Raw genomic sequence first — 24,571 nt, forward strand, 5'->3', positions numbered from 1 at the left:
CTGAAGTCTATCACTTTGCGCGCTGGCGCATGTAATGCGTGAAAGAGCATCAGGGGGGTCGTTCAGTTTACCGGGCCGGTACAAGATCTCATAATCATAGGTGGAAAGCTCGATTCTCCACCTCAAGATTTTGTCGTTCTTGATCTTGCCCCTCAGCTTGTTATTAAACATGAAGGCAACCGAGCGTTGGTCGGTGAGGAGGGTAAATCGTTTGCCTGCCAAGTAGTGCCTCCAGCGCCGTACTGCCTCCACAATTGCCTGGGCTTCCTTCTCGACCGACGAGTGTCGGGTCTCGGGGCCCTGTAGGGTCCTTGAGAAGAAGGCTACCGGCCTACCCTCCTGGTTAAGGGTAGCGGCTAGGGCGAAGTCGGATGCATCGCTCTCCACTTGGAAGGGGATTGACTCATCCACTGCGTGCATTGTGGCCTTGGCTATGTCTCCCTTAATGAGGGAGAAGGCCGCGCACGCCTCTTCCGTGAGGGGGAAGGATGTGGTTTTCAGGAGGGGTCTGGCTTTGTCTGCATAATTGGGTACCCATTGGGCATAGTAGGCGAAAAGCCCCAGGGTTCTCCTAAGTGCTTTTGGACAGTGGGGGAGGGGTAGCTCCATGAGGGGGCGCATTCTTTCGGGGTCGGGGCCGATGACTCCGTTCTCTACTACACAGCCAAGGATGGCAAGGCGCGCTGTGTTAAACACGCATTTCTCCTTATTGTAGGTGAGGTTCAGCCGTTGGGCCGTACGGAGGAATTTCTCCAGATTCACGTCATGGTCCTGCCGGTTGCGGCCGCAGATGGTGACGTTATCGAGATAGGGGAAAGTGGCCTGTAGTCCGTTCTGGTCAACCATCCGGTCCATCTCCCGTTGGAAAACCGAGACCCCGTTGGTGACACCAAAGGGGACCCTAAGGAATTGGTAGAGGCGGCCATTCGCCTCGAAGGCGGTGTACTGGCTGTCCTCCGGGCTGATGGGGAGTTGGTGGTAGGCCGACTTGAGGTCGATGGTCGAGAATACGCGGTATTGTGCAATCTCATTGACCATGTCCGATATGCGGGGGAGGGGGTATGCGTCCAGCTGGGTGTATCTGTTTATGGTCTGGCTGTAGTCGATAACCAGGCGATTTTTGTCGCCGGTCTTGACTACCACCACCTGGGCACGCCAGGGGCTGCTGCTCCCCTCAATAATGCCCTCTTTCAGGAGTCGCTGCACCTCAGAGCTAATGAAGGCTCTGTCCCCAGCGCTGTACCGCCTGCTCTTAGTAGCGACAGGTTTGCAGTCGGGGGTGAGGTTAGCGAACAGGGAAGGTGGCGGTACCTTGAGGGTGGATAGGCTGCAGGTGTTACGCGGTGGGCGGTTTAACTTTCGCTGGTTGTCGACTGTGAGTGGGGGGAGGGGTCCACCGTATGCTAGGGTTACACTTTGGAGGTGGGATTGGAAGTCCAGCCCTAGTATGACGGCAGCGCACAGCTGGGGGAGTACGAGGAGTTTAAAATTTTTATACTCTGTCCCTTTAACCGACAATGTCACGACACAGTAGCCGCTGATGTCTGTGGCGTGCGACCTCGATGCCATCGAGATGCGGCTGCGCGTTGGCAGGACGGGGAGGGAGTAGTGGCTCACCGTGTCTGGGTGGATGAAGCTCTCCGTGCTTCCGCTGTCGAACAGGCAGGTCGTGGCGTGGCCGTTGACTTTGATGTCCATCATTGAGCTGGCCAGGTGGTGCGGGCGGGCTTGATCCAGGGTCACGGAAGCTCGGGTGTAGATGAGCGCGTCGTTGTCATGACAAGATGGCGGCGAAGATGGCGGCCCCCGTAGTTCACATGAGGCTCTGTTTAAATCGTTTGCCCCGCACAAAGATGGCCGCCCCTGCTGTTCCCACGAGGCTCTGCAGGCTTCGGCTGCCCCGCACAAAGATGGCCGCCCCTGGTTTTCCCATGAGGCTCTGCAGGCTTCGGCTGCCCCGCACAAAGATGGCCGCCCCTGGTTTTCCCATGAGGCTCTGCAGGCTTCGGCTGCCCCGCACAAAGATGGCCGCCCCCAGGGTTCGCATGAGGCACTGCTGGCTTCTGAGGATTTGCTTCTGCAGGCCTTGGAGAAGTGGCCTTTCTTGAGGCAGGTTTTGCAGGTCGAGTTTTTGGCTGGGCAGCGCGACCTCGGATGCTTCTCCTGGCCGCAAAAGAAGCAGCCAGCGGCCCGATCGGGGTTGCCTGATGTCGGGGCCGGTACCGGGGCTAGCGGGCCCGGTCGGATCCGTGATGCAGACGCTGAGGTAGGTCCCGGGGGCAGCGCTGTGAAGGGTGGTGGGGTGGGGGTCGGGCCCGAGTCCCAGGGTCGCGAATAGTACCTGGCAAACGCTTCCTGGTCTTGCTGGGTGGCCTCTAGGGTGAGGGCGAGGGCTTCGGCCTTGTCCAGGTCTATGTCCTTAGCTTCAAGCAGTCTTTGCCGTGTGTAGTCGGAACGTAGGCCTCTCACCAAGGCGTCGCGGACATTGTCTTCCATGTTCGCAGTAGCCGTCACCGCTTTAAAGTCACAGTTCCTGCCGAGTTGTCTCAGCGCTCGTGAAAATTCAGCTATCGATTCTCCTGGCTGTTGCTGGCGAGATCTTAAGAGATGCCTAGTGTACATGTAGTTTACCGGGCTCCGGTACTGCTGTTTCAGTAGGTTGATGGCGTCGTCGTACGTAGTCATGTCCTGGATGAGTGTATATACTCTCGGGCTCGCTTGGGCTTTCAGGACTCTTAGTTTGGATCTCTGAGGGACGACGGCTTCCTCCAGGTACGATTCGAAGCAGTCCAGCCAGTGTTTGAAGTCGTTGGCTGAGTTTGGTGCCTGTGGGTTTAGATCCAGGTATGGTGGTTTCAAGGCTTGCAGCCAAGCCGGCTGGTGTGGCCCGTTGTCTGGAGGCTGCTGTTGCTGTGCTGCTGGGTGAGCTCCTTGCTGTTGCTGTTCATTATCAGACATCTTTAAAATTTAGTCAATAAAATTGATATGCCTATCAATTAGTCCAATAAAAGGCGACGAGTTAAGAACGTAACTGAAGGTTTTTATTGGCTAAATAACAGAGCCCACCCTCGTGGGTGATCCGATCCAACAGGGAGGAATACTAGCCAGTCAGCTACCTTGATACCTGGGCAGGTAATGGGCGGAGTCGGAGGTGGTCAGCCCAGGTATAACAGTGCGACAAGAGGCGACCTCGTGTAGTGATGTGACAGTGAGAACAGTGAGAACAATATACAGTGATAACTATAACAGTGGTTTACCACACTTCCATCATAAGGTCAGAAGTGGGGACGTTCGCTGGTGACTGCAGTGTTCAGTGCCATTCGCAGCTCCTCAGATAATAACAGTCCAGGCCCGCATGCAACAAGACCGGGATGACATTCAGGCTTGGGCTGATAAGTGGCAGGTAACATTCGCGCCACAGAAGTGCCAGGCAATGACTATCTCCAACAAGCGAGCATCTAACCACCGCCCCTTGACATTCAATGGCATTGCCATCGCCGGATCCCCCATCAACATCCTGGGGGTCACCATTGACCAGAAATTTAACTGGACCGGCCACATAAATACTGTGGCAACAAGAGCAGGTCAGAGGCTAGGTATTCTGCGGCGAGTGTCTCATCTCCCAACTCCCCAAAGCCTTTGCACCATCTACAAGACACAAGTAAGGAGTGTGATGGAATACTCTCCACTTGCCTGGATGAGTGCAGCTCCAACAACACTCAAGAAGCTCGACACCACCTAAGACAAAGCAGCCTGCTTGGACACCCCATTCACCACCTTAAACATTCACTCCCCCCACCACCGGCACACCATGGCTGCAGTGTGTACCATCTACAAGATGCACTACAGCAACTCGCCAAGGCTTCTTCGGTAGCAACTCCCAAACCCGTGACCTCTACCACCTAGAAGGACAAGGGCAGCAGGCGCATGGGAACACCGCCACTTCCAAGTTCCCCTCCAGGTCACATACCATCCTGACTTGAAAGTATATCGCTGTTCCTTCATCGTCGCTGGGTCAAAATCCTGGAACTCCCTCCCTAACAGCACTGTGGGAGCACCTTCACCACACTGACTGCAGTGGTTCAAGAAGGCGGTTCGTTCTCAAAGGCAACTAGGGATGGGTAACAAATGCTGGCCTTGTCAATGACGCCCACATCCCATGAATGAATATTAAAAAAAACATTGTTTTGGGGATGTGTCAAGCAAAGGCCAGGCAAATGCCCCTGGGGGAGGCAGGGAAAATATATTGATTTGCCCTTTTGTTTTTAAGAAAGGGATACAAGGTTTGTTTCAATCCTTTCCCCCTCCAAAGGAATGCTCTCTCGGGAGTATTTCCTCTCATTCACTTGCAGATCCTTCTAGGCCATACGGCTTTGCAAATGGCCTGCTCACAGGCCACTGTTCAGTCACAGGTGATGCACAAGTGGCCCAGTTACGATACCCCATTAATTTCCACCCCCTACAAGAAGATCCCTCACTTGCACCACGTGACATAGCAAGGCTGGGAATAGGAAGTGAATTGAGTGGGCCAGTTTGACTATAACTCGCTCATACGTAACTCGGGACTATTTAGCTCCAACAGCAAATTAAAATTAAGAAATTTCCTTCAGTCAGCATGCCTTTACCTCAGGAGGAAGGGGCGTCTTCAGAAGGGATAAAACTGGCAGAAAAAAACCCAGGACAAAGCCTATCAAGTGGATTCCAGAGTTTGTAACAAAGGGCCCTGCTCAATATCCACACATGAACAAAGGCATTTTCTGTGCACATGGTCAGGAGTTCTACTGCAGTTCAGTCAGAGTGACGGATGTGTTTCTTCCCACAGCAAATAAAAGATGATTTTAACTGATAAGCTGCCACCTAAGGTAAAACAGCCAAATGTAAACTTTAAGAGCTGTGGTAGAAAACTGGCAAAGTATGTAACCAGGCACAGACCAAGCTTAAAGAAACAATATGAATGGAACAACCCCCCTCCTTTTTCCTACCTACTGCGGTTTATTTTAGCTTAATTACTTCTACAGACTACTGCACACATTTCAGGTTAATAATGTTGAAAAAGGGTATACCAAAAAAAAAACCCCAGTACATCCAAAGTAATTTAAAGGAATAACATTTGTGGTACATGTCATTAGAGTTCAAATGGTGCAGTACTGAACAATTTGACACTAACTGAACAAATAATCATTCAGCCCAATTGTTCTTTTAAAGAACAACTTTTGTGGAAAGCTTGAGAAGATTCTGCAAAAGGAAGTTTCGTGAGCAGCTAAATTTGGCAATAAAACAAAGTTTAATTTCAAATCAGTTTTTCTGTTCCAACAGAAACTTGCAAAGCATTGCAGTTCCTCAATTACACACTGTACTTGACAGACACTTTCACAAAGCCATAAAGGCTCAGAAATAGGTTCAAAACTTAACCGTCTCGATCCATCCCTGCTCAGTTTTAAAACGGGCAGGATATTGCCAAACTATGAATGATCTCACGGTCCAGCTCACTCTAGCTGAAATAAAGCATTCCAAATAATAATAAAAACAAAAACACCATTGTGAGGAGAAAAATACTCCATTACACCAGGCACTGGAGTTTGGAATTCATTTTCACCTCTACACAGTTATTCATTCTTTAGAAGAGATCACTGGAGTCGCATTAAAAAACAGCAAAGCTTCAGGCTGGATATCAATAAATGCAAAGCAGCCGCACACCATCCTATTTGTTGAGCAAACAGATTGCTCATGCAATTAAGCCATTTGCCAATGTGGAAGATTTTGAGAAAGGAGTCTATGGAAGAGCATTTATAGATCATGACAAATCAGATACACTTAAAAACACATCCTTAGGTTTCCTTCTCTTGCTCATTTCCATTCTTCCTATTGTATATTGCCTGTTCTCTGAATTAATGACAAGACTGGTAGTTTTGTACTACAGATGTGATTCCACTAGGACTTGAGAATTATAATTTTAAACAAAGATACTGGCCCGGAATTTGCAATCAGCGGTGAAGTGACAGCGATCGCCACTGACCTCGAAGAAAGCTGCCTACAAAGATCTTGCAATCTCTGACAGAAACTTCTTTCTCAACATTAATTTGATTGTAGCGCTGCCAAAAGGGGAAATCCAGCGTTCGGCAGCAGTGAGGTCATCAAGCTGACTAAGCAGCCAAACATATTGAAGAATCCTTAGACAGCAAACCAGGAAATAAAAAGCAGCTTTTATCATTCACTTAAATTTTTTTTTTTTTTTTTTTATAAAACAGAATGTGAAATAAAAATTGGGACATACACATGGGGTTATGGTAGAAGCTGAAAAAAAATCAAACTTTAAAATTAAAAAAACTTTAAAAAGCTAGTAATTTTTATAATGGAGAAATTTGACATTTCACAAATATAAAATTAGTTTTTCAAGGCCAGAACAGTTGTTCAGCAGTCAACATGCTGTTAAAAACCCAGTTACAACTCTTTCAACAAGGCTTAACTTTTTGTGGGGTTTCTAACAGCGATTAGAGCGAAAGTGTTCGTCAGTTTAAGTGACTGCCAACTCTGGGGAATTCCAGTGCAGCCTGTGGTAGAGCAGGGAATGACTGACCGCAACTTCAGGTTTTCCGCGTTTACCTGCGTATCCTGAAGTTACAGACAGTTTCAGAAGGGTAATGACGGTGAACGCTGACAGCTTCACCGCCATTACCACCGCAAAATCTGGGCCATAATTGCAATGGTCCCTCAGTTAAGTTTTAATAATCCTTTGGACAAAATTAAAACACTCAGCAGGGAAAGACTAGTGGGACATAGTATTGACACAGAATGTAGCCCTGGTGGGCACCCCATCCCCCCCCCCCCCCCCAAAATGGGGGAGGATGTCTGCTTTTCTCAAATCTGCTCCCTGAATGTCAGATATTTTACCAGTATCCTACCACTACTTCTCAGTCAAAGCATGACAATGAGTGACAAACTTCTAGAGAGGCAAAAGAAATGGCAGTAACTACCTACATGTGCTCTACACATAGTATTTCAATCACATTGAGACAAAAATAGGTTACTGCAGAGGACTTGGACTCAGTTTTAGCAGTGGGAAGTCTTATTCCCTCCTGCTTGGAACTGCAGCCTTAAGAATTGCTCCAAATGTCATTCTGTAAAGTACGATTACGTACATCTAAACTGCTTTTTTTGTAAAACAAGTGATGCAAGTTGGAGAATATAGAAGCTCAAGAGACAGTGGATAGTGGCGAAGCATTTTTATATTGATCATGCATTTTTTTTAAATGCATAGATGTATTTAATGGGAAGCTTGATAAATAAAAGGAGGGAGAAAGGATTAGAAGGTTAGGCTGAAAGGGTTAGGAAGATGGGTTAGAGGAAGCTCGTGTGGAGCATAAACACTGGCATGGATGGGTTGGGCAGAATGGCCTGTTTCTGAGCTGTAAAGTTCTATGCAATTCTATGTCGTTTATAGGAAATTTGAGCCCATTAGAAAAGCATGAGAGTCACAAATGACATCCTATGCAACTGTGACCATGGTAAATTATCCCTCTTCAACCTTCTCAACTAGTCTGCAGCCTTTGACACAAGTTGACCACATCATCCACCTCCAACGACTCTCCTCTGTTGTCCAGCTGGGTGGGACTGCCCTTGCCTGGTTCCATTGCTATCTATCCAGTCGTAGCCAGAGTATCACCTGCAATGGCTTCTCTCCCCGCTTCCTTAACTCTCGAGTCCCCCAAGGATCTATCCTTCGCCCACTTCTATTTCTCATCTACATGCTGCCCCAACGGCAACATCATCTGAAAACGCACGAGGTTCCACAAGTATGCAAACGACACCCAGCTCTACCTCACCAGCACTTCTCTCGGCCCCTCAACTGTCTCTGATTTGTCATGCTGCCTGTCCGACATCCAGTATTGGATGAGCAGAAATTTCCTTCAATTATATTGGGAAGACTGAAGCCATTGTCTTCAATCCCTGCCACAAACTCTGTTCCCTGGCCATCGTCTTGAGGCTGAACCAGACCATTTACAACCTTGGCATTCTATTTGACCCCGAGCCGAGCTTCCAACTACATATCCTCTCCATCACCAAGACCACCTACGTAACATCACCGCATCTACCTGCCTCAGCTCATCAGCTGCTGAAACCCTCATTCATGCCTTTGTTACCTCGAGACTCGACTATTCCAATGCTCGCCTAGCCGACCTTCCATCTTGTACCCTCTGTAGACTGGACCCCATCTAAAACTCTGTTGCACGTACCCTAACTCGCACCAAGTCCCATTTACCCATCACCCCTGTCCTCGGCTCCTGGTCCAGCAATGCCTCAATTTAAAAATTCTCATCCTGGTTTTCAAATTGTTCCGTGGCCTCACCCCTCGCTATCGCTGTAACCTCCGCCAGCCCACAACCCTCGGAGATCTCTGCGCTCCTTAAAATTCTGGCCTCTTGCACATCCTTGATTTTCTTTGCTCCACCATGTGCCTTCAGCTGCCTAGGCCCTAAGCTCTGGATTTCCTTCCCTCAACCTCTCTGTCTCGCTACCTCAATCGCCACTTTAAGTCACTCCTTAAATGGCCAAGCTTTTGGTCACCTGTCCTAATTTCTCCTTATGTGGCTTGGTGTCAATGCTCCTGTGAAACATCTTGGGATGTTTTACTATGTTAAAGGCACTATATAAATGCAAACTGCTGCTGTTGTAGGGAAACATTTGAAGTGTGATGAATGTCATATGCATGGCTTTTCATGTAGCAGATTGGACTGAGAGCAAAGGGCCATTTGCACCTGATCCTGTCTTATCTGATTTGCACAAGACCATTCCACTAAAAAAGAGAACAGTTGTGGTCGCCACCTTCATGAACACAACTGCAATTTTCATTTTTAGGGAGGATGAAACAAAGTTGAATGGAAAGGCAGATTAATTTCAGAGACTATTTAAATAATGTAAATTCTGCATTTGATATCAAAGATTCAAATAGAGCACCTCTGACCTATAATACAGGGATCTTTGCTTCATGTGGGTTTGAGTCAATCCCACAGGTAGAAGAGCTAGTGCTAAAGAGGGATTGTAGTCTATGATTTCCGCAGTATTTTGCTTTTGTAGCCTAAGATATGGCCTAACCGGAATTAAGCCCCAAATGATGCATTCCTTGGTATTTCCGAATAACAATTACTGTTTCTCTTCAATGAAGCCACAGGTATTTTACTGACAACTAGACTAACAGAAAAAACATAACTGAAATCAGAGTACCCTACTGAAAGATTTCCTGGGCGGTCTAACTCAGGTTTATTATAGCACAATTGTTCCAAGTCATTGTTTTTCTAATAAATCACAGCCACATACAGACAATGCTTAACACCAGATTTCACAGTTTTGTCATTTTACTGAACTCTCACCAGCCACGTCAATTTACTAAGCACAAGAACTGAGTCATACCAGTAAATGGATCAGACCGCATCACATGAGAATTGAGATGATATCATTGAAACCACCACCTTTATATACAGGAATTGGATCCAACAGGAAACTGGAGCTAATGGCCACAAGAAGCTGGTTTGTATCTCATATTCCTTCCTCACAGATGTACATCCGGCAATAGCTAAGGAGCGGAAAAAGCCTTCAGAAGACTTCAGTATGGAGGGATAAATATGGTATTAACATGACTGTCAACAGCTTCATGCCATTTGTCAATACAAATCAACTGCTTAGTGTGAAGTGACCCTCTCATCTTAAAAGTCTTAGAATGGCAAACACTTTTCTTTAAAAACACAGAGCAGCATGGTTGTGGGTGGTGAGCCATATCATGAGTACCATTAGAACAGGGAGCAAAGAGACTTCTCCTGAATGGCGTAGAGAGCTCATACCCACAGCTGCCCATCACTTTAAAGAAATGGTTGTGAGTGAATGGCTAGTTCTCCACGGGACCACTAGATGGAGAGCCGTAGTAATGGGGAGCCTATTTTTGGACAGGTGGGAGAAGAGCTGACAAAATTCAGCACACACAACTCATGGCACCATTCTCCAAAAACAAAACGACTTTTTGGAAACTGACAATTATTGACTAGTTTATTTGTCAGTGTACATTGGTCGTTCACTGGGATTTTGTGACCAGAGTTATTTGAGGAGGAAATAATTTGCATTTTTTTTTACAAGATTAATCACTGCAAATCAAGCAAAAGAAAAAATAATTTGATCAGGACATATAAATAACAGCACACTCTCCTCCTCTGTTCAGATGTTATGAAGATCTCACAGCTGAAACTATCCACAACATTTGTAAACTCCAATCACCATGAGCATTACATCAATTCTCAGAAATCCCATTATTTCCTCCCAATGATAAACATAGTATCTGCACTGTGGCCCTTTAACCTTGAACTTAAAATTTGTTTTCTGTAAGGATTTCTTCTTTTGTCTATGACTCTCATTTTTCCCCCTTGCTCCCATCAATTTGCTTTGTACAATAAGGACCATGCAGTCCTTCAACCAGCATTTGCTAGCAAAAATGCAAAGACTACATAAGCAGCCACAATTTGAGCAGTTCAAAAGGAGATTGGCACTACTGTATAACATAATAAAATTGTATACCATATAACAATCTCCCACTGACCCTTCAGGTACAGACAACAAGTAAAACTGAAATCTTTCAGCATTAACCTGCACTGACAAAGAAGGCAAAGACTAAACAGTATTTTCCTCCAACTGTGTTTTTGGGTAGAAATCCAAACACAGGCATTTTGATCATTAGCCTGTGTGCCCAGCATTTACTGCAATACTTGATATTGTCTTCCACTCTACACCTGTGGTCTTGTGCAGTTGCTCCCAAACCTTTAACTTTGTATTAGCAGGCCAATGATTTCAGAAATAGCTGAAGAACCAGTTTTATTAGCACTCGTGAAACATGCAGTGCCATGAAATTGGCTTGGCTTAACACCTCCACAGGTTATGAAAGGGCTTGTGTTCAGAAATAAATACACAATCAGAACATGCTAATTAAAATCAAAGCCACCCTGCTGCTCTACCGTATTGGTGTTTTATGCAAATTTGTACCATATTCTTCATAATACTGAGGCACTATTATGATTCATTACAACTTGGGCCATCTATACCTTTCATAGTTCTTGTAGGATGACAAATATCCCCAAAATAGCAAAAACTCTCAATGTTCTACAGGAATTCCTACATTTTACTTTGTTTAAAAATGTGTTACTTGTGTAAATTATTGGCTAAACTATTCACCGGTGTTGCATTCAATGCAGCACTGTGGACAGTGACCTCCAATTACAAATCTATTATATATTTATATTAAGCCACATCATCACTGATTTAAAAGCTAACCATAAATGCTACAGTCATGCAGCATGCTAAGGAACTTTTACATTTGCCACTTCTGTAGTTTGGATCACAACATCCACTTGCTGTCTGCCCACATTTACATAGCTAAAAGCAGCTCCTTTATTCTGACTGTAACCCACATTTTCATCGGTCTACAAATCCACCAATGGGATAAGAGCCAATTTTAGCAATGTAAATATGAAAAGCTGTTGCACTGACTTTGGTCTCCCATGATCCAAACTACTGAAGTGACAAGTGTGAAAGCACAATGTGCTACTGTATTGAGGCATCCATCCACGCAGTAATCAATTGCCAATCTCACGTGTGCTGCTGTGGGAAGGTGCCATGCAGAGCCCAGGTGCCGGCACACCAAGCAGAAGGAAAACTGAGGACTTCGTTGTAACTGTTCCCCCAATGGCAGGCATTGTAGATGGAGGGCATCAGGAGTTGAAGCCTATGTGAAAAATTTAAATTGGATTTTGGGAGCAAAATTGAAGTTGGATAGCCTGATTTGAATTTCATGTTCAAACATGACCATAGCATGTGGAATGACATTTACCTCATATGAAGATCAAGGTCAGTTTTATACTCATGATATATCCTGTAGATATCATGCATCCTGGGTGTGCATAATGCATGGATAAAAAGTATCCAAGTTGATATCAAGGGACTGAACTCAGTAACTTGCTAACAGAGGTTCCTTTTCATTCATCTTCTCTCCCTGTCCACCCCCTACATCAATAAAGATAGACAGTCCCTACTATGCATAGTCCAAACCATTAGTCTCATTTTCATTTGCCAACAAGGACATTTTTTTAAAAAGCAGTTTAAAATGAGAGTGGCACTGTTTTGTAAAGAAGAGTATTTTCCTTTTGGATTATCTTAGAAACATTTTAAAATGTTATTTTAATATTGCAAGTACAACACAAACAGCAATACCCATTCAAATGATTTAGGATTCTGCTGTTTAAGAAGTGCCATATCCTGCCCATCTATAAAAATACAAGTAGATTTTCAGTGATATAAAAAAAATTATATTTCATATATATTTCTGGCTTAAAACTGGATATTTTATTCACACACCAAATATTAGGAAATGCAGAGTACAATGTGGTTTCCTAACATTCATGGTTGATGAGAAAATAGTTTTGAAAATAAAATGTAAAAATGTGTAAATGATCTATTATAAACTGCTCCTTTTTGATAAGAATGAAGTTAAAATATTTAAAAAGCTCACTCCTTATTTGTAAATAAGGTACAAGATACTTTCTCCAACTGATCAGCAAGACTGACTCCATAATGCATGGCTGCCACCAAGAACTTCACACCCTAACCCTCAATTCTGTCCCTCTCACTTGTTGCTTGGTCAGGCTGAGTCTGATGCGGCATAGCCTCAGTGTCCTGTTTGACCCAATCTAAACTGAAAACCCTCTCCATCACCGATACCACCTATTGACATTGGTGCAGCATCACCTTCCTCCACTGAAACCCTCACCCATGCGTTTCTCATCTCCTGCCTCGACTTTTCCGTTTCCTCACCAGCCTCTGAACTCCACCATACATGAACTTCAACTTGCCTAAAACACTGACACCTGCATCACTACTTGTATTAACTCCACTCCCCAATTACACTTGTCAGCCTTCATTGGCTCCCTATCCCCAAAGAAATTCATTTGAAATTCCTTATTTCCTTCTAAAATCCATCCACGGTTTGTCTCTCCCTACTTCCACCAGCCCCAAATGCAAGCACTTGCCTCTTGCTCCTCTGATTCAGGCCTTCTTTGCATTCTCTCTCTCTTCTATCTTCACGCAGGGTAGGGCCTTCAGCCAATTCTGAAACTCTCTTCCTAAACCTTTCTGCCTTGTTACCTTTCTCCCTACATTTCCAACCCCCTGCCTCGGCACCGCTCTCTCCAGCTTTCTTAAACCCTCCCCCGTTTTGCCACGTTGCTCCCCATCATAAATCCCAATGCCTCATTACCTCTCCTCACCTTTCCTACACCTCCTGCCTTGCCACTTCTCTCTGCTGTCCGCAAACCTATTTTGACCGCCTTAACTCTTTTGCTAATGCTCAACAGTGTTTTTTTGCCTCTGAAGTGCTTTGGGATGTTTTACTATGTTAAAAATAGCTATACAAATGTAAGGTTTCTAAAAAGAGAAAGTTTAAATGGCAACCTTACCGATGCACTCTGGCTTACTAATATCCAAATATTTCTTTATGGAACAAGTAAGAAACTGGAAAATCGAGGCAGTGTAAAACTTAAATGTGCTTTGATAATCCAATGAAAAACTTACTTAGAAACAGCAACAAATTAAAATTTCCCTGATCAGTCCCAATTCTGTCATTTTGTCTGTGCTTCCTCATTTCTCTCAGCCCCTTACTTTTTGCTGTTCTCCTTAATTACTTTAATAATTCCAGTTATGATAGGAGAATCAATATAATTAGAGGCTTTGTATGTAGACCATGTCTGTAACGTCGTAGCTTTCAAAGTATCCCACCTCAAAAGCGCCACATGACTGTATTGCATCAATGTGTGGTTGTTTTGCGGCACCACTGCGAGATTACAGATGTGGGCTAGATGCAAGACTTTTAAACTTAAGTTAACCATGTTGATTGCATTTACTCAACTGGATATTTAAGCTAAAGAAATCAAAAGCCAATTTGATTCATTAAACAGCAATGAGTAAGCACCACAAAAATCACCCAAATTGATGGGTTTTTTTCAAACTCAGCAATCTAGAACCAATAATTTCCAAAAAAAAACTTGAATAAATAGTTTATTCACATTGGTTTTTGGCCACAGTTTTCTTTGTTCACTGAAGTTAGTGCATAAAGCTAAAAACATTTATTACAATTCTGGAAGAGAAATCACCAGAAATACCTACTGACATGGCAAACAGATGTAAGCGGTACAAAAATCCAATTTTTCTGGCATTTTAAAGTTGAAGGCACAAAATAACAATTGTAAGCTAACTGATGCCTTTTTTTTTGCATCACTGAACGGGACCAATATTTGGACCAGTGCCAAAATGTAATGTTTATGAAGTGCTTTGATGCTGAGCTCATAGGTCTAACCACAGACAGGCAGGCACGGAGCATGATGACCTATTCAGTGTGCTGGTCATTGGAAACCAGACGGTGGGACACTCCCTGATGCAGTGCTACTATGATAACAGCTTCAAAGAAAATTACAAATCCACTATGGGGTGTAAGCTGGAAGGGGAAAAAAAAGCAGGAATGTTTTGGAGAAGGAAATAGAATAAACTAATTGCTTATTAAGCAAATGAACTATAGGAGGTACAGCAAAAAATAAATGAGTATACATATCATTCAGAAGTCATTGTTTTATGAATTTGAATTTTAACCAAGTTTTATAAAGTGGTTGATAAATAATATTACTATTATATCTATGAGGCTTGTATCTTCCAATATTAGTAATGGCTAGATGGGGAAAGGCGGTTCCCACTAGTTGATGGTACAAGAACTAGGGGACACAGATTTAAGGTTTTGGGCAAGGGATACAGTGGGGTGTGAGGAAAAAAAAATTTACGCAGCGAGTAGTGAGGTCCTGGAACTCGCTGCCGACGGAAGTGGTGGAAGCGGAGACACTCAAGGGGAGACTGGATAGGCACTTGAGGGAAATAAACTTGCAGGGCTACAGGGATAGAGCAGGGGAGTGGGACTGACTGGATTACTCTACAGAGAGCCGGCACGGACTCGATGGGCCAAATGGCCTCATTCTGTGCCGTATGACTATGACTTCTTAAACGTTAATTTCTTAAATACTAATGTCCTGGAGTTCAAAAGTATTTGTTATTCAACCCTATTGTGGCTGCATAGGAACATGCAAAAAAAGCACTGATCCTGGCGAATGGGAAAGATACAAAGAACAGCAAAGGGTCACAAAACAGATAGTAAGAGCTACAAAAAGGTAGTATGAAAAGAAACTTGCAAGGGATATCAAAATCAATACGAAGAATTTTTACAATTACATTAGGAAAAAGAGGGCAGTCGGGAGCAATGTTGGCCCCTTAAAAACTGAAAGCCGTGATATTGTCAATGATAATAAGGAAATGGTGGACATGTTGAATAATTACTTTGCGTCAGTATTTACAGTAGAAGAGGACAGCATGCCGGAAATACGAAGGAAACTAATACTGAACTTGCTGTTAAGGAGCAGAAATTGTACATAAAACATATAGATTAAAGAAATGTTTCTGTGGATGCTAAATCAGAGAATTGTCTGCAACATTGGCCCATAATTTGCCATAACAGGGCAACGAACGGTGTCCGCCGTTGGTTAGACTTGCCCTTGCTTGTTTAGTCACAATTATATTTAGTGCTGCAATTTGCTGAAAGTGTGAATTAATAACATTGCAGCGAGGAAAACTGTGCATCTGGCGCCTGAGTGAACAGGGCAAGCAACTGTGTATCGCCATAACCAATCAGATTGAAGAATTGTGAAATTCCCAGCACAAAGACAGAGAAGGAAGTGTAAATTACAGTGGGTGAATTTAATGTCAAATCAAGTACAGAAAGAGAAATAAGGAGGAAAATAAATATTGGATTAAGAGAGGAAAAAAAGAGACAGAAAGGAAAAGTTTAAAAAAACTTTTAATTTTACATTTTTAAAATCTCCAATAATTAAAACCTGAAGGAATGAGACACCACACTTTCAGTGCCAGAGAAGTTGTTTGGCAGTAATGAACACTTGTCACATTGTTAATGGGTACTTGAACTTGAATTGACAAGTATTAATTTTCTGTGGCGAGGTTAGTTTGTATATATCATGCAGGTACAGCAACTTCACGCCATTCAATGCATTTCAGTGGTGAGGCAGAAAGCGAGATGCCTTTTTCGCAAAGCTAACGGTAGAGCAGCGCATCTCGGATTTCCACGTTTAACCACACATCTGCCCTTGCCTGAAGTTGCTGTAGCATTTGCGCATAAATAATGGCGAGTGCTACTGGCCTCACCATTATTTTGACAGCAAATTGTGGTCCATTGTTGACAACTCCACAATTTGAAATAAAAAAGTATTACAACTATGGTTGAACACTTACCTTAAAAGAAATTTAGATTTAAATCATTTAATAATGTTAGAAGGCAAAAACAAAATCAAAGGATCTAAATTTCAAAAGGATCTATTCATTGACTGGAGTTATCTACACATTAATCTCAAATCAGATTTTAAAATAGCCACAATCCCCCAATGTGTTTTTAGTGCTGGAGCATGCATAAAGATAGCATTATGCTTACACATGATCACAGTGCTTGTATGTTCAGGGTGTGGCCTGCTGCTCCAGCTTCCCGTCTGGCTGTTTCCCCAGTTTAGCAGTAAACTTATTATAACAGGCTGCCAAAGAAACAAGATGTTTTATCTTTGCCCGGGAACAGAACTCAGTGAAGTACTAATATTCTGTAATGAAATGGCACAGAATATGTAACACTTGGCCCAGAGAGCCACCTACCCCAAAAACTTCATCAGTGTTGCCTTTATGAGCCACAAGTCTACAGAAATATACCAGCCTCCAATTTAGGGAAAGTGATGGACTTATCCTCAGAGGACATTGCATAGGAAGCTGTTGAATACAATGTTTATTCCAGAAGTGAATGGGACTGCATAACTCAAACAATACAAATAATGAACATTTTCAGAAGTAGAACAATCATATCCAACAACTTCCTCTATTTACATAATATACATGTTCTAGTTTCATGTTATGTTAATACAAACTTTTATCCTTTTAGTGGTGGAGGTTTGGTATAGAATTTTATTTATTATAGAAAGTAGTACTACTAGTAGGGGAACTGTCAGACAAGAAGAGAGAACATGGCTGTTTCTCTCTTCCCCTTCCCGCATTTTCATCTCCTCAATTGGCAATTCATGCTGGAGGTATAGTTTCACAGCTGTGGATAGCCCTCTGGTATCTCATCCAAGTGGCCATTCATCACAATGCTGTCTACGACATCCATAAGAAACTAGACCTCCAGGAAGTCCTTTGGAGCAAAAGTTTCCTCCACTACACAGTCTAGAAGAATTTGCTTCTAGCCTGAAACGCCCATACAACTGGTTGACGTTATCGGGAGGGATGGGATTTGTCTCAGATTGGAAGATTGCAGGGAGCCTAAAGTTGGGGAAGGCAAACACATCTCTCCCTTTTCAGGTAAACATTGCTACGTTAACTGAAAATAAGGACAAGATGGGGAAAAAATAAAAACAAACCCACGATTCTTGCCAGGTTAAGTGATCCCTACCTGTGCTGCCTATGCAACATTTCTGCTAATAAGATAACATGAGAATATCACTGATACCTTCATGGTTTGTCTATATTTGGGAAAGTTTCACAAAACAGTTGTAAAAGTCGAAAGTTTACTCTTTCTTAAAAGCAGTATCCGAGCTTAGTAGATGGGGAGGGAACTAGAGAAAGGGGGAGGTTTTCTTTCGAACATATAAAATTACAGTAAACCAGAAGCATGCCTAGCAGTGCAACTTAGGCACCAGTGAAAGGGAATTTTTTTGTTGAAAAAGCACTATGCATAAAAGTCATGACTGCAACATTTACAAAATGTTTGCTGTAAATCCACCAGTAAAAAATGGTGAGAATATCTTACTTGTGTCAGTTGTATTCTTTGCGAAAGGTCAATCATCCTATAATCTCTTTATGCAGGGAAAGTGAACAATGCCAGGCACCACAACACCTTTAAATAAATCCTAAACTGTTGCATACAACTAGCAACCTTAACTGTTGAGCAATCCTCAGCTGACAATTAATTGTGGAATTTTGAGAATATAAATATGTTTACCAAATTAACTTTCTATTGGGCAGTATAAATATTGTTCACATTTGTAACTTAACATTGAAATAAAGCAGATTTAGTAGAAAATAGTTGAGGAAAAAAGTTACTATTTATATTGGTTCAGACAGTTCCTGCCTGGCTTGCCTACATGTATGTTTTAACACTTGATTAAAAGATATAAATGTTATAAAAAGAGTCAATTTTACAGGGTTCCATGCCAACTTTCTACAGTTCATTGTTCACCAGCTGGTAAGCTGCCAAGATCCCACTGGCTTTACAGCAGTGTAGTTATCCATAAGCAAACTTTTCTGTTAATAGATTTTTTTTAAAGTTGTACCAGACAGACTACATAGACTGCATTACATTCTAGCAAAGTACTAAAATCTGCACAGTGTCACAGGCTCTGTGCAATGGGGCTTTTTGCAATCGAGCACAATTTGTACCAGGATTGAAAAACTAGGGAAATTCATATATAAACAAACATTTAGCTAGGCTAATGCAGTTGTATTCATCTGTTGCTAGCAATATCCTAACAACCTTACAGCATATGGTTACACTCATGATACCATTATGGCCAATAAAGGAGTTAATGCAAGTTATAAAAAAAAAGTTACCTTTAATTTGGTGTCAGAATTCTCCGAAACATTTGAACCTGACATTTCATTTGTACTGAAGCTCATAAACCAGTGCCATAAAATGTCAGGTGGGTTTACACTCATTTTTCATACTGGGTTGTCAGGATGTGCAGGCCAGGCACATTCCCAGAGGATGGGGCAATGAAAGGATCGGTTTACTAAGGTGTGCTCGCTAGCCACACACACAGAACTAGGAACAGGCAACACGCCACCAGCCTGCCACCTTCTGATCAGAAAAGGTGCCTAAATACTTAATGAGATGGAGAGTTTTTAACATTTAGCATCTGTAATCACATTTCAACTCACTGCATTTTATTCACACAATTAACATACACAGACGAGCTCTGCAGAGTGAGGAGTCTTTAAAATCTCGAGATAGCATCACAGACATCAGGATCTTGCTTACAGTAATTAGGGAAAGGAAATACCATACCTAACGCTTTGGCAGCAATCTGGCATGTGAGAGGGGGAGGAATATTGATGCAGATAAGATCCACATCCTGGTGGAGCAAAACATCATCAGTCCGGCTTGTGTAGAAGGAAATATTCATTTCCTCCGCCAGCTGCTTGGCCTCTTCCTCCGTTCTTCCCCAGAGTGCCTCGATGGCGAAGCCTTCAGCACGCAACAGCGGCACCAAAACCCGTGCAGTGCTACCTGTCCCAAACACACCAACCCCTGGGAGCATTTTCCACTCCGTCCGTTTCTAGCGACAACCAGGTTTCATAGGAAAGAGGAAGCAGATCACCTCTCCAGATTTAGAACAGGCTGCAAATCTCTGCATGCTGTAAAGAGAAAAACAAACAGGATTATAAGGTGCAGGAGTCACTTCCTAAGACGCTTAGACTAAAAGCACTTCACATGTAAACTCACGAACTAGGTTCAAAAAATAGGTCATTAAATACTGATCTACATTTTGTATCAAATGCCTTTTTAAAAAAAAAACACATCTAGACCATGCACAAATTACAGACAAGTGACCCGTTCCCAGACATCTGCGCAATGCTGATTTGTGCAGCCCAGGGATGACGGCCCCTCCACTTTGCCAAAGAAATCGCAGTATGGTCCCAATATTGGAGCTTGATGTAGCAAGGCATATCCTTGCATCATTTTTCCCCCTTGTGACTAGTTTTGAATCTTATGGTTAATTTAACACATTTAGACCTGGGGAAGGATACATGGTATATGACATCATTACTAACAATAGGATGGAAAATGATACAAGATGTTGGAATGAACTGTTGTCAGAGTTTTCAGAGATAGCATAATGATTACCTCTACAGAGGTAATTAAATCACCTATGCTTACAAATGCTCATAGCTATCTTTATGGGCTAGAGATTCTGATGTCTGATGACAGTTTAACTCCAGTTTTTTTTTAATTCATTGATGGGATGTGGGCGTCGCTGGCTAGGCCTGCATTTAGTGCCCATCCCTAATTGCCCTCGAGAAGATGGTGGTGAGCCACCTTCTTGAACCGCTGTAGTCCATATGGTGTAGATACACCCACAATGCTGTTAGGAAGGGAGTTCCAGGAATTTGGCCCAACGACAGTGAAGGAACGGCAATACAGGTCCAAGTCAGGATGGTGTGTGGCTTGGAGGGGAACTTGTAGGTGGTGATGTTCCCATGCGTCTGCTGCCCTTGTCCTTCTAAGTGGTAGAGGTCGCGGGTTTGGAAGGTGCTGTTGAAGGAGCTTTGGCGAGTTGCTGCAGTGCATCTTGTAGATGGTACACACTGCAGCCACAGTGCGCCGGTGGTGGAGGGAGTGAATGTTGAAGGTGGTGGATGGAGTGCCAATCAAGCGGGCTGCTTTATCCTGAATGGTGTCGAGCTTCTTGAGTGTTGTTGGAGCTGCACTCATCCAGGCAAGCGGAGAGTATTCCATCACACTCCTGACTTGTGCCTTGTAGATGGTGGAAAGGCTTTGGGGAGTCAGGAGGCGAGACACTCGCCGCAGAATTCTCAGCCTCTTGCCTGCTCTTGTAGCCACAGTATTTATATGGCTGGTCCAGTTCAGTTTCTGATCAATGGTAACCCCCAGGATGTTGATAGTGGGGGATTCAGCAATGGTAATGCCATTGAATGTCATGGGGAGATGGTTAGAGTCTCGCTTGTTGGAGATGGTCATTGCCTGGCACTTGTGTGGTGCGAATGTTACTTGCCACTTGTCAGCCTAAGTCTGAATGTTGTCCAGGTCTTGCTGCATATGGACACGGACTGCGTCAGTATCGGACGAGTCTCGAATGGTGCTGAACAGTGTGCAATCATCAGCGAACATCCCCACTTCTGATCTTATGATGAAGGGAAGGTCATTGATGAAACAGCTGAAGATGGTTGGGCCTAGGACACTGCCCTGAGGAACTCCTGCAGTGATGTCATGTGATTGAGATGAATGACCTCCAACAACCACAGCCAACTTCCTTTATGCTAGGTATGATTCCAACCAATGGAGAGTTTTCCCCCTTGATTCCCATTGACTTCAGTTTTGCTAGGGCTCCTTGATGCCACACTCGATCAAATGCTGCCTTGATGTCAAGGGCAGTCACTCTCACCTCACGAGTTCAGCTCTTTTGTCCAAGTTTGGACCAAGGCTGTAATGAGGTCAGGAGCTGAATGGCCCTGGCGGAACCCAAACTGGGCGTCAGTTAGCAGGTTATTGCTGAGTAAGTGCCGCTTGATAGCACTGTCGACGACACCTTCCATCACTTTGCTGATGATTGAGAGTAGACTGATGGGACGGTAATTGGCCGGGTCGGATTTGTCCTGCTTTTTGTAGACAGGACATACTTGGGCAATTTTCCACATTGCCGGGTAGATGCCAGTGTTGTAGCTGTACTGGAACAGCTTGGCTAGGGGCGCAGTTAGTTCTGGAGCACAAGTCTTCAGTACTATTGACGGAATGTTGTCAGGGCCCATAGCCTTTGCAGTATCCAGTGTCTTCAGCCGTTTCTTGACATCACGTGGAGTGAATTGAATGGGCTGAAGACTGGCATCTGTGATGCTGGGGACCTCAGGAGGAGGCCGAGATGGATCATCCACTCGGCACTTCTGGCTGAATATAGTTGCAAATGCTTCAGCCTTGTCTTTTGCACTCACGTGCTGGGCTCCACCATCATTGAGGATGGGGATATTTTTGGAGCCTCCTCCTCCTGTTAACTGTTTAATTGTCCACCACCACTCACAACTGGATGTGGCAGGACTGCAGAGCTTTGATTTGATCCGATGGTTGCGAGATCGCTTAGCTCTGTCTATAGCATGTTGCTTCCGTTGTTTGGCATGCAAGTAGTCCTGTGTTGTAGCCTCACCAGGTTGACACCTCATTTTTCGGTATGCCTGGTGCTGTTCCCGGCATGCTCTCCTGCACTCTTCGTACAGCAGTGCAATGTGTTAATTGCCGTATGAAACAAGTTTATATTTAAGATCTCCTAGAACTCCCTACTTTGTTTATACCACCTGGGAGATGCCGAGAAGCAACTGGACTATTTCCAAAAGTTGCTCACATCCCTTGTATTAACCAGTCGTATTAACAGACCACAGAGCAGATTGTCTCCCTGTCATCTTGATCGGGAACGAATCAGGAAGGACGAAAAATGTTTTAGTCTACTGGGAAGGTGTAGAGTTGCGCCAGGTGAGGCAATGGAAATTTATAATTGATATTGAAAACATTACGTCGCAGGATAGGGAGTCAATGGGTGAGGAGAAAGGCGATAGGTGAGGGTGACTTAGTACAGGGCAGGGTGTATACTGCAGCGCTTTGGATGGGCTCAGAAAGCCAGAGTGTGTTGGGAGTAACTGAGCCTGGACGTGACAAAAGGCATGGATGTAAATGTCAGTGGTGGTAAGGCATGGGTGGAGGCGAGTGATGCTACATAGGTGGAACAGACAGCCTTGGTGAAGAGTAAGAGGTGGGGTTTGAAGCCAAGATTAGGGGAAAGGCAGCCAAGTGGTTATGGTATTGGACTAGTGACCCATGTGTTCAAATCTCACCCTGGCAAATTTTGAAACTGAATTCAGTAAATCTGGCAAATTGTGGACCAGAAAAGCTGCCCGATTGTTGTAGAAACCCAACTGATTCGCCAATGTCCCACAGGGAAAGGAACCTGCCACTCCCACCTGGTCTAGTCTACTTGTGGCACAGTCCCACACTACATGCTTGACTCGATGCCCTCAGGGCAACTAGAGACACGCAATAAATACTGCCTTACTAATGTCACCCACACCCAAAGAACAATTAGAAAAAAGGTCAAAAAGGCTAAATCACACGTCAGGTTAAGCCTGAGTGGGCAGTTGGGTAAAAGGGTGGAATTAAGGAGCTAGGTTGCAGAGTTTCTGGAAACCAAACAGGATGGCTTTAGTCTTGCCAATGTTAAGGTGGCAGAAGTGCCAGCTCATCCACGATGATGTCAGACAAGTAGTCAAATAACAACAGTCAGAGTTCAGTGGTGTTGTAGAGATAAAGCTGGTAAAATGAATCTTTTACTGTTCATTATAGTTCTTTTCCTCAAACATGGAAATAATTTCATTTCAATTTGAATTTAAATAACCTTAACTTCCATTTTTACAAATGCTGTCAGATTATAACTTGCCTACTTGTCTATAGCTGATCTCTAGCTTCATTACTTTTTCACACTGTTGCCCATTTCTACAATCGAGAGTAATGATTGTTAACAGTACTCGTATTTTGCTTAGAAACTAATGTTCTAGCTGCTAACAACTGGGGAAGTATCATGATTTCTGCCAGGAAACTGGGCAGTGAGCAAAAGGGGGGGGGGGTCGCGTGCATAAAGCTTGAGAACACATGCTGCAGAAACATGCCTCAAGGGTATACAATTATGCTACTGTGCTAGCAAGTCAAAACACTTAGCCTGTTCCTCTACAAATACAGAACATGTAAACACTGACATGTGAATAGTTTTCTTTGGAGTATACCCTTTCAAATAACACTAAAATTTGTACAATTGAAGATTAAGCTTCTGCCTGCCTGAAAGCAATGGACTGCGAGTCCACTGATCTATCCAGCTGTGGATTATAAAAGCTGTAGCAATCTAATCTTCAACCAAAAGCATCTGTTTATATCAAGGTACCCTAACAGTCAGGGCTGCATAGATTGATCACTTTAAAAATGTAAATCCATTATAATCAAATTAGATCATTCGCCTCGTCACTGAATCAGCCACTATTAGTACTTTATTAGACAGCAATGCACACAACTTGCATTTGTATAGCACCTTTAATGTAGTAAAACGCCCCAAGGTGCATCACAGTAGTGTTATCAAACAAGATTTGACACCAAGACACAGAGATATTAGGACAGATGACCAAAAGCCTGTTCAAAGAGATAAATGTTAAGGAACACCTTAAAGGAGGAGAGAGAAGTAGAGGGGGCGGCGAGGCTTGGGGGGGGGGGGGGGGGGGGTAATTTCAGAGCATTTGAAAACAAGGATGAGAATTTTAAAAATCGAGGCGTTGTGGGACCGGGAGCCAATGTAGGTCAGCAAGCGCAGAGGTAATGGGTGAACAGTACTTGGTGCGAGTTAGGACACGGGCAGCAGAGTTTTGGATGGGTTCAAGTTTAGGGCAGGTGGAAGCTGGGAAGCCGGCCAAGAGAGTATTGGAATAGTCGAGTCTAGAGATAACAAAGGCATGGATGAGGGTTTCGGCAGCAGATGAGCTGAGACAGGGTCGGAGGCGAGCCATGTTAGAAACACAGAAAAATAGGAGGGGTAGGCCATTTGGCCCTTCGAGCCTGCTCCGCCATTCAATATAATCATGGCTGATCCTCTATCTCAATACCATATTCCCGTTCCCTCCCCATACCTTGTGTCTA

General features: G+C 43.9%; 1 protein-coding gene across 3 annotated transcripts in view; it reads right to left on the minus strand.

Moving 5' to 3' along the window:
* The window catches only part of LOC147116418 (glucose-fructose oxidoreductase domain-containing protein 2-like), a 41,498-nt gene that overhangs the window by 12,190 nt on the left and 4,737 nt on the right, over positions 1 to 24,571 (minus strand). For 2 of the 3 annotated variants that reach the window (XM_085991318.1, XM_085991319.1), the window contains exon 2: positions 19,178 to 19,527. In XM_085991318.1, the coding sequence (XP_085847444.1) occupies positions 19,178 to 19,430 (253 nt within the window). In that variant the 5' untranslated portion in view covers positions 19,431 to 19,527. Of the gene's footprint in view, positions 1 to 16,567; positions 16,665 to 16,779; positions 16,891 to 19,177; positions 19,528 to 24,571 lie in introns of those variants that run through there. The other variant, XM_085991320.1, reaches the window with a different exon arrangement.

The sequence above is a fragment of the Somniosus microcephalus genome, chromosome 6, assembly GCF_052327205.1.
Source record: "Somniosus microcephalus isolate GS21.2 chromosome 6, FLI_Smic_1.0, whole genome shotgun sequence".
Taxonomy (NCBI): domain Eukaryota; kingdom Metazoa; phylum Chordata; class Chondrichthyes; order Squaliformes; family Somniosidae; genus Somniosus; species Somniosus microcephalus.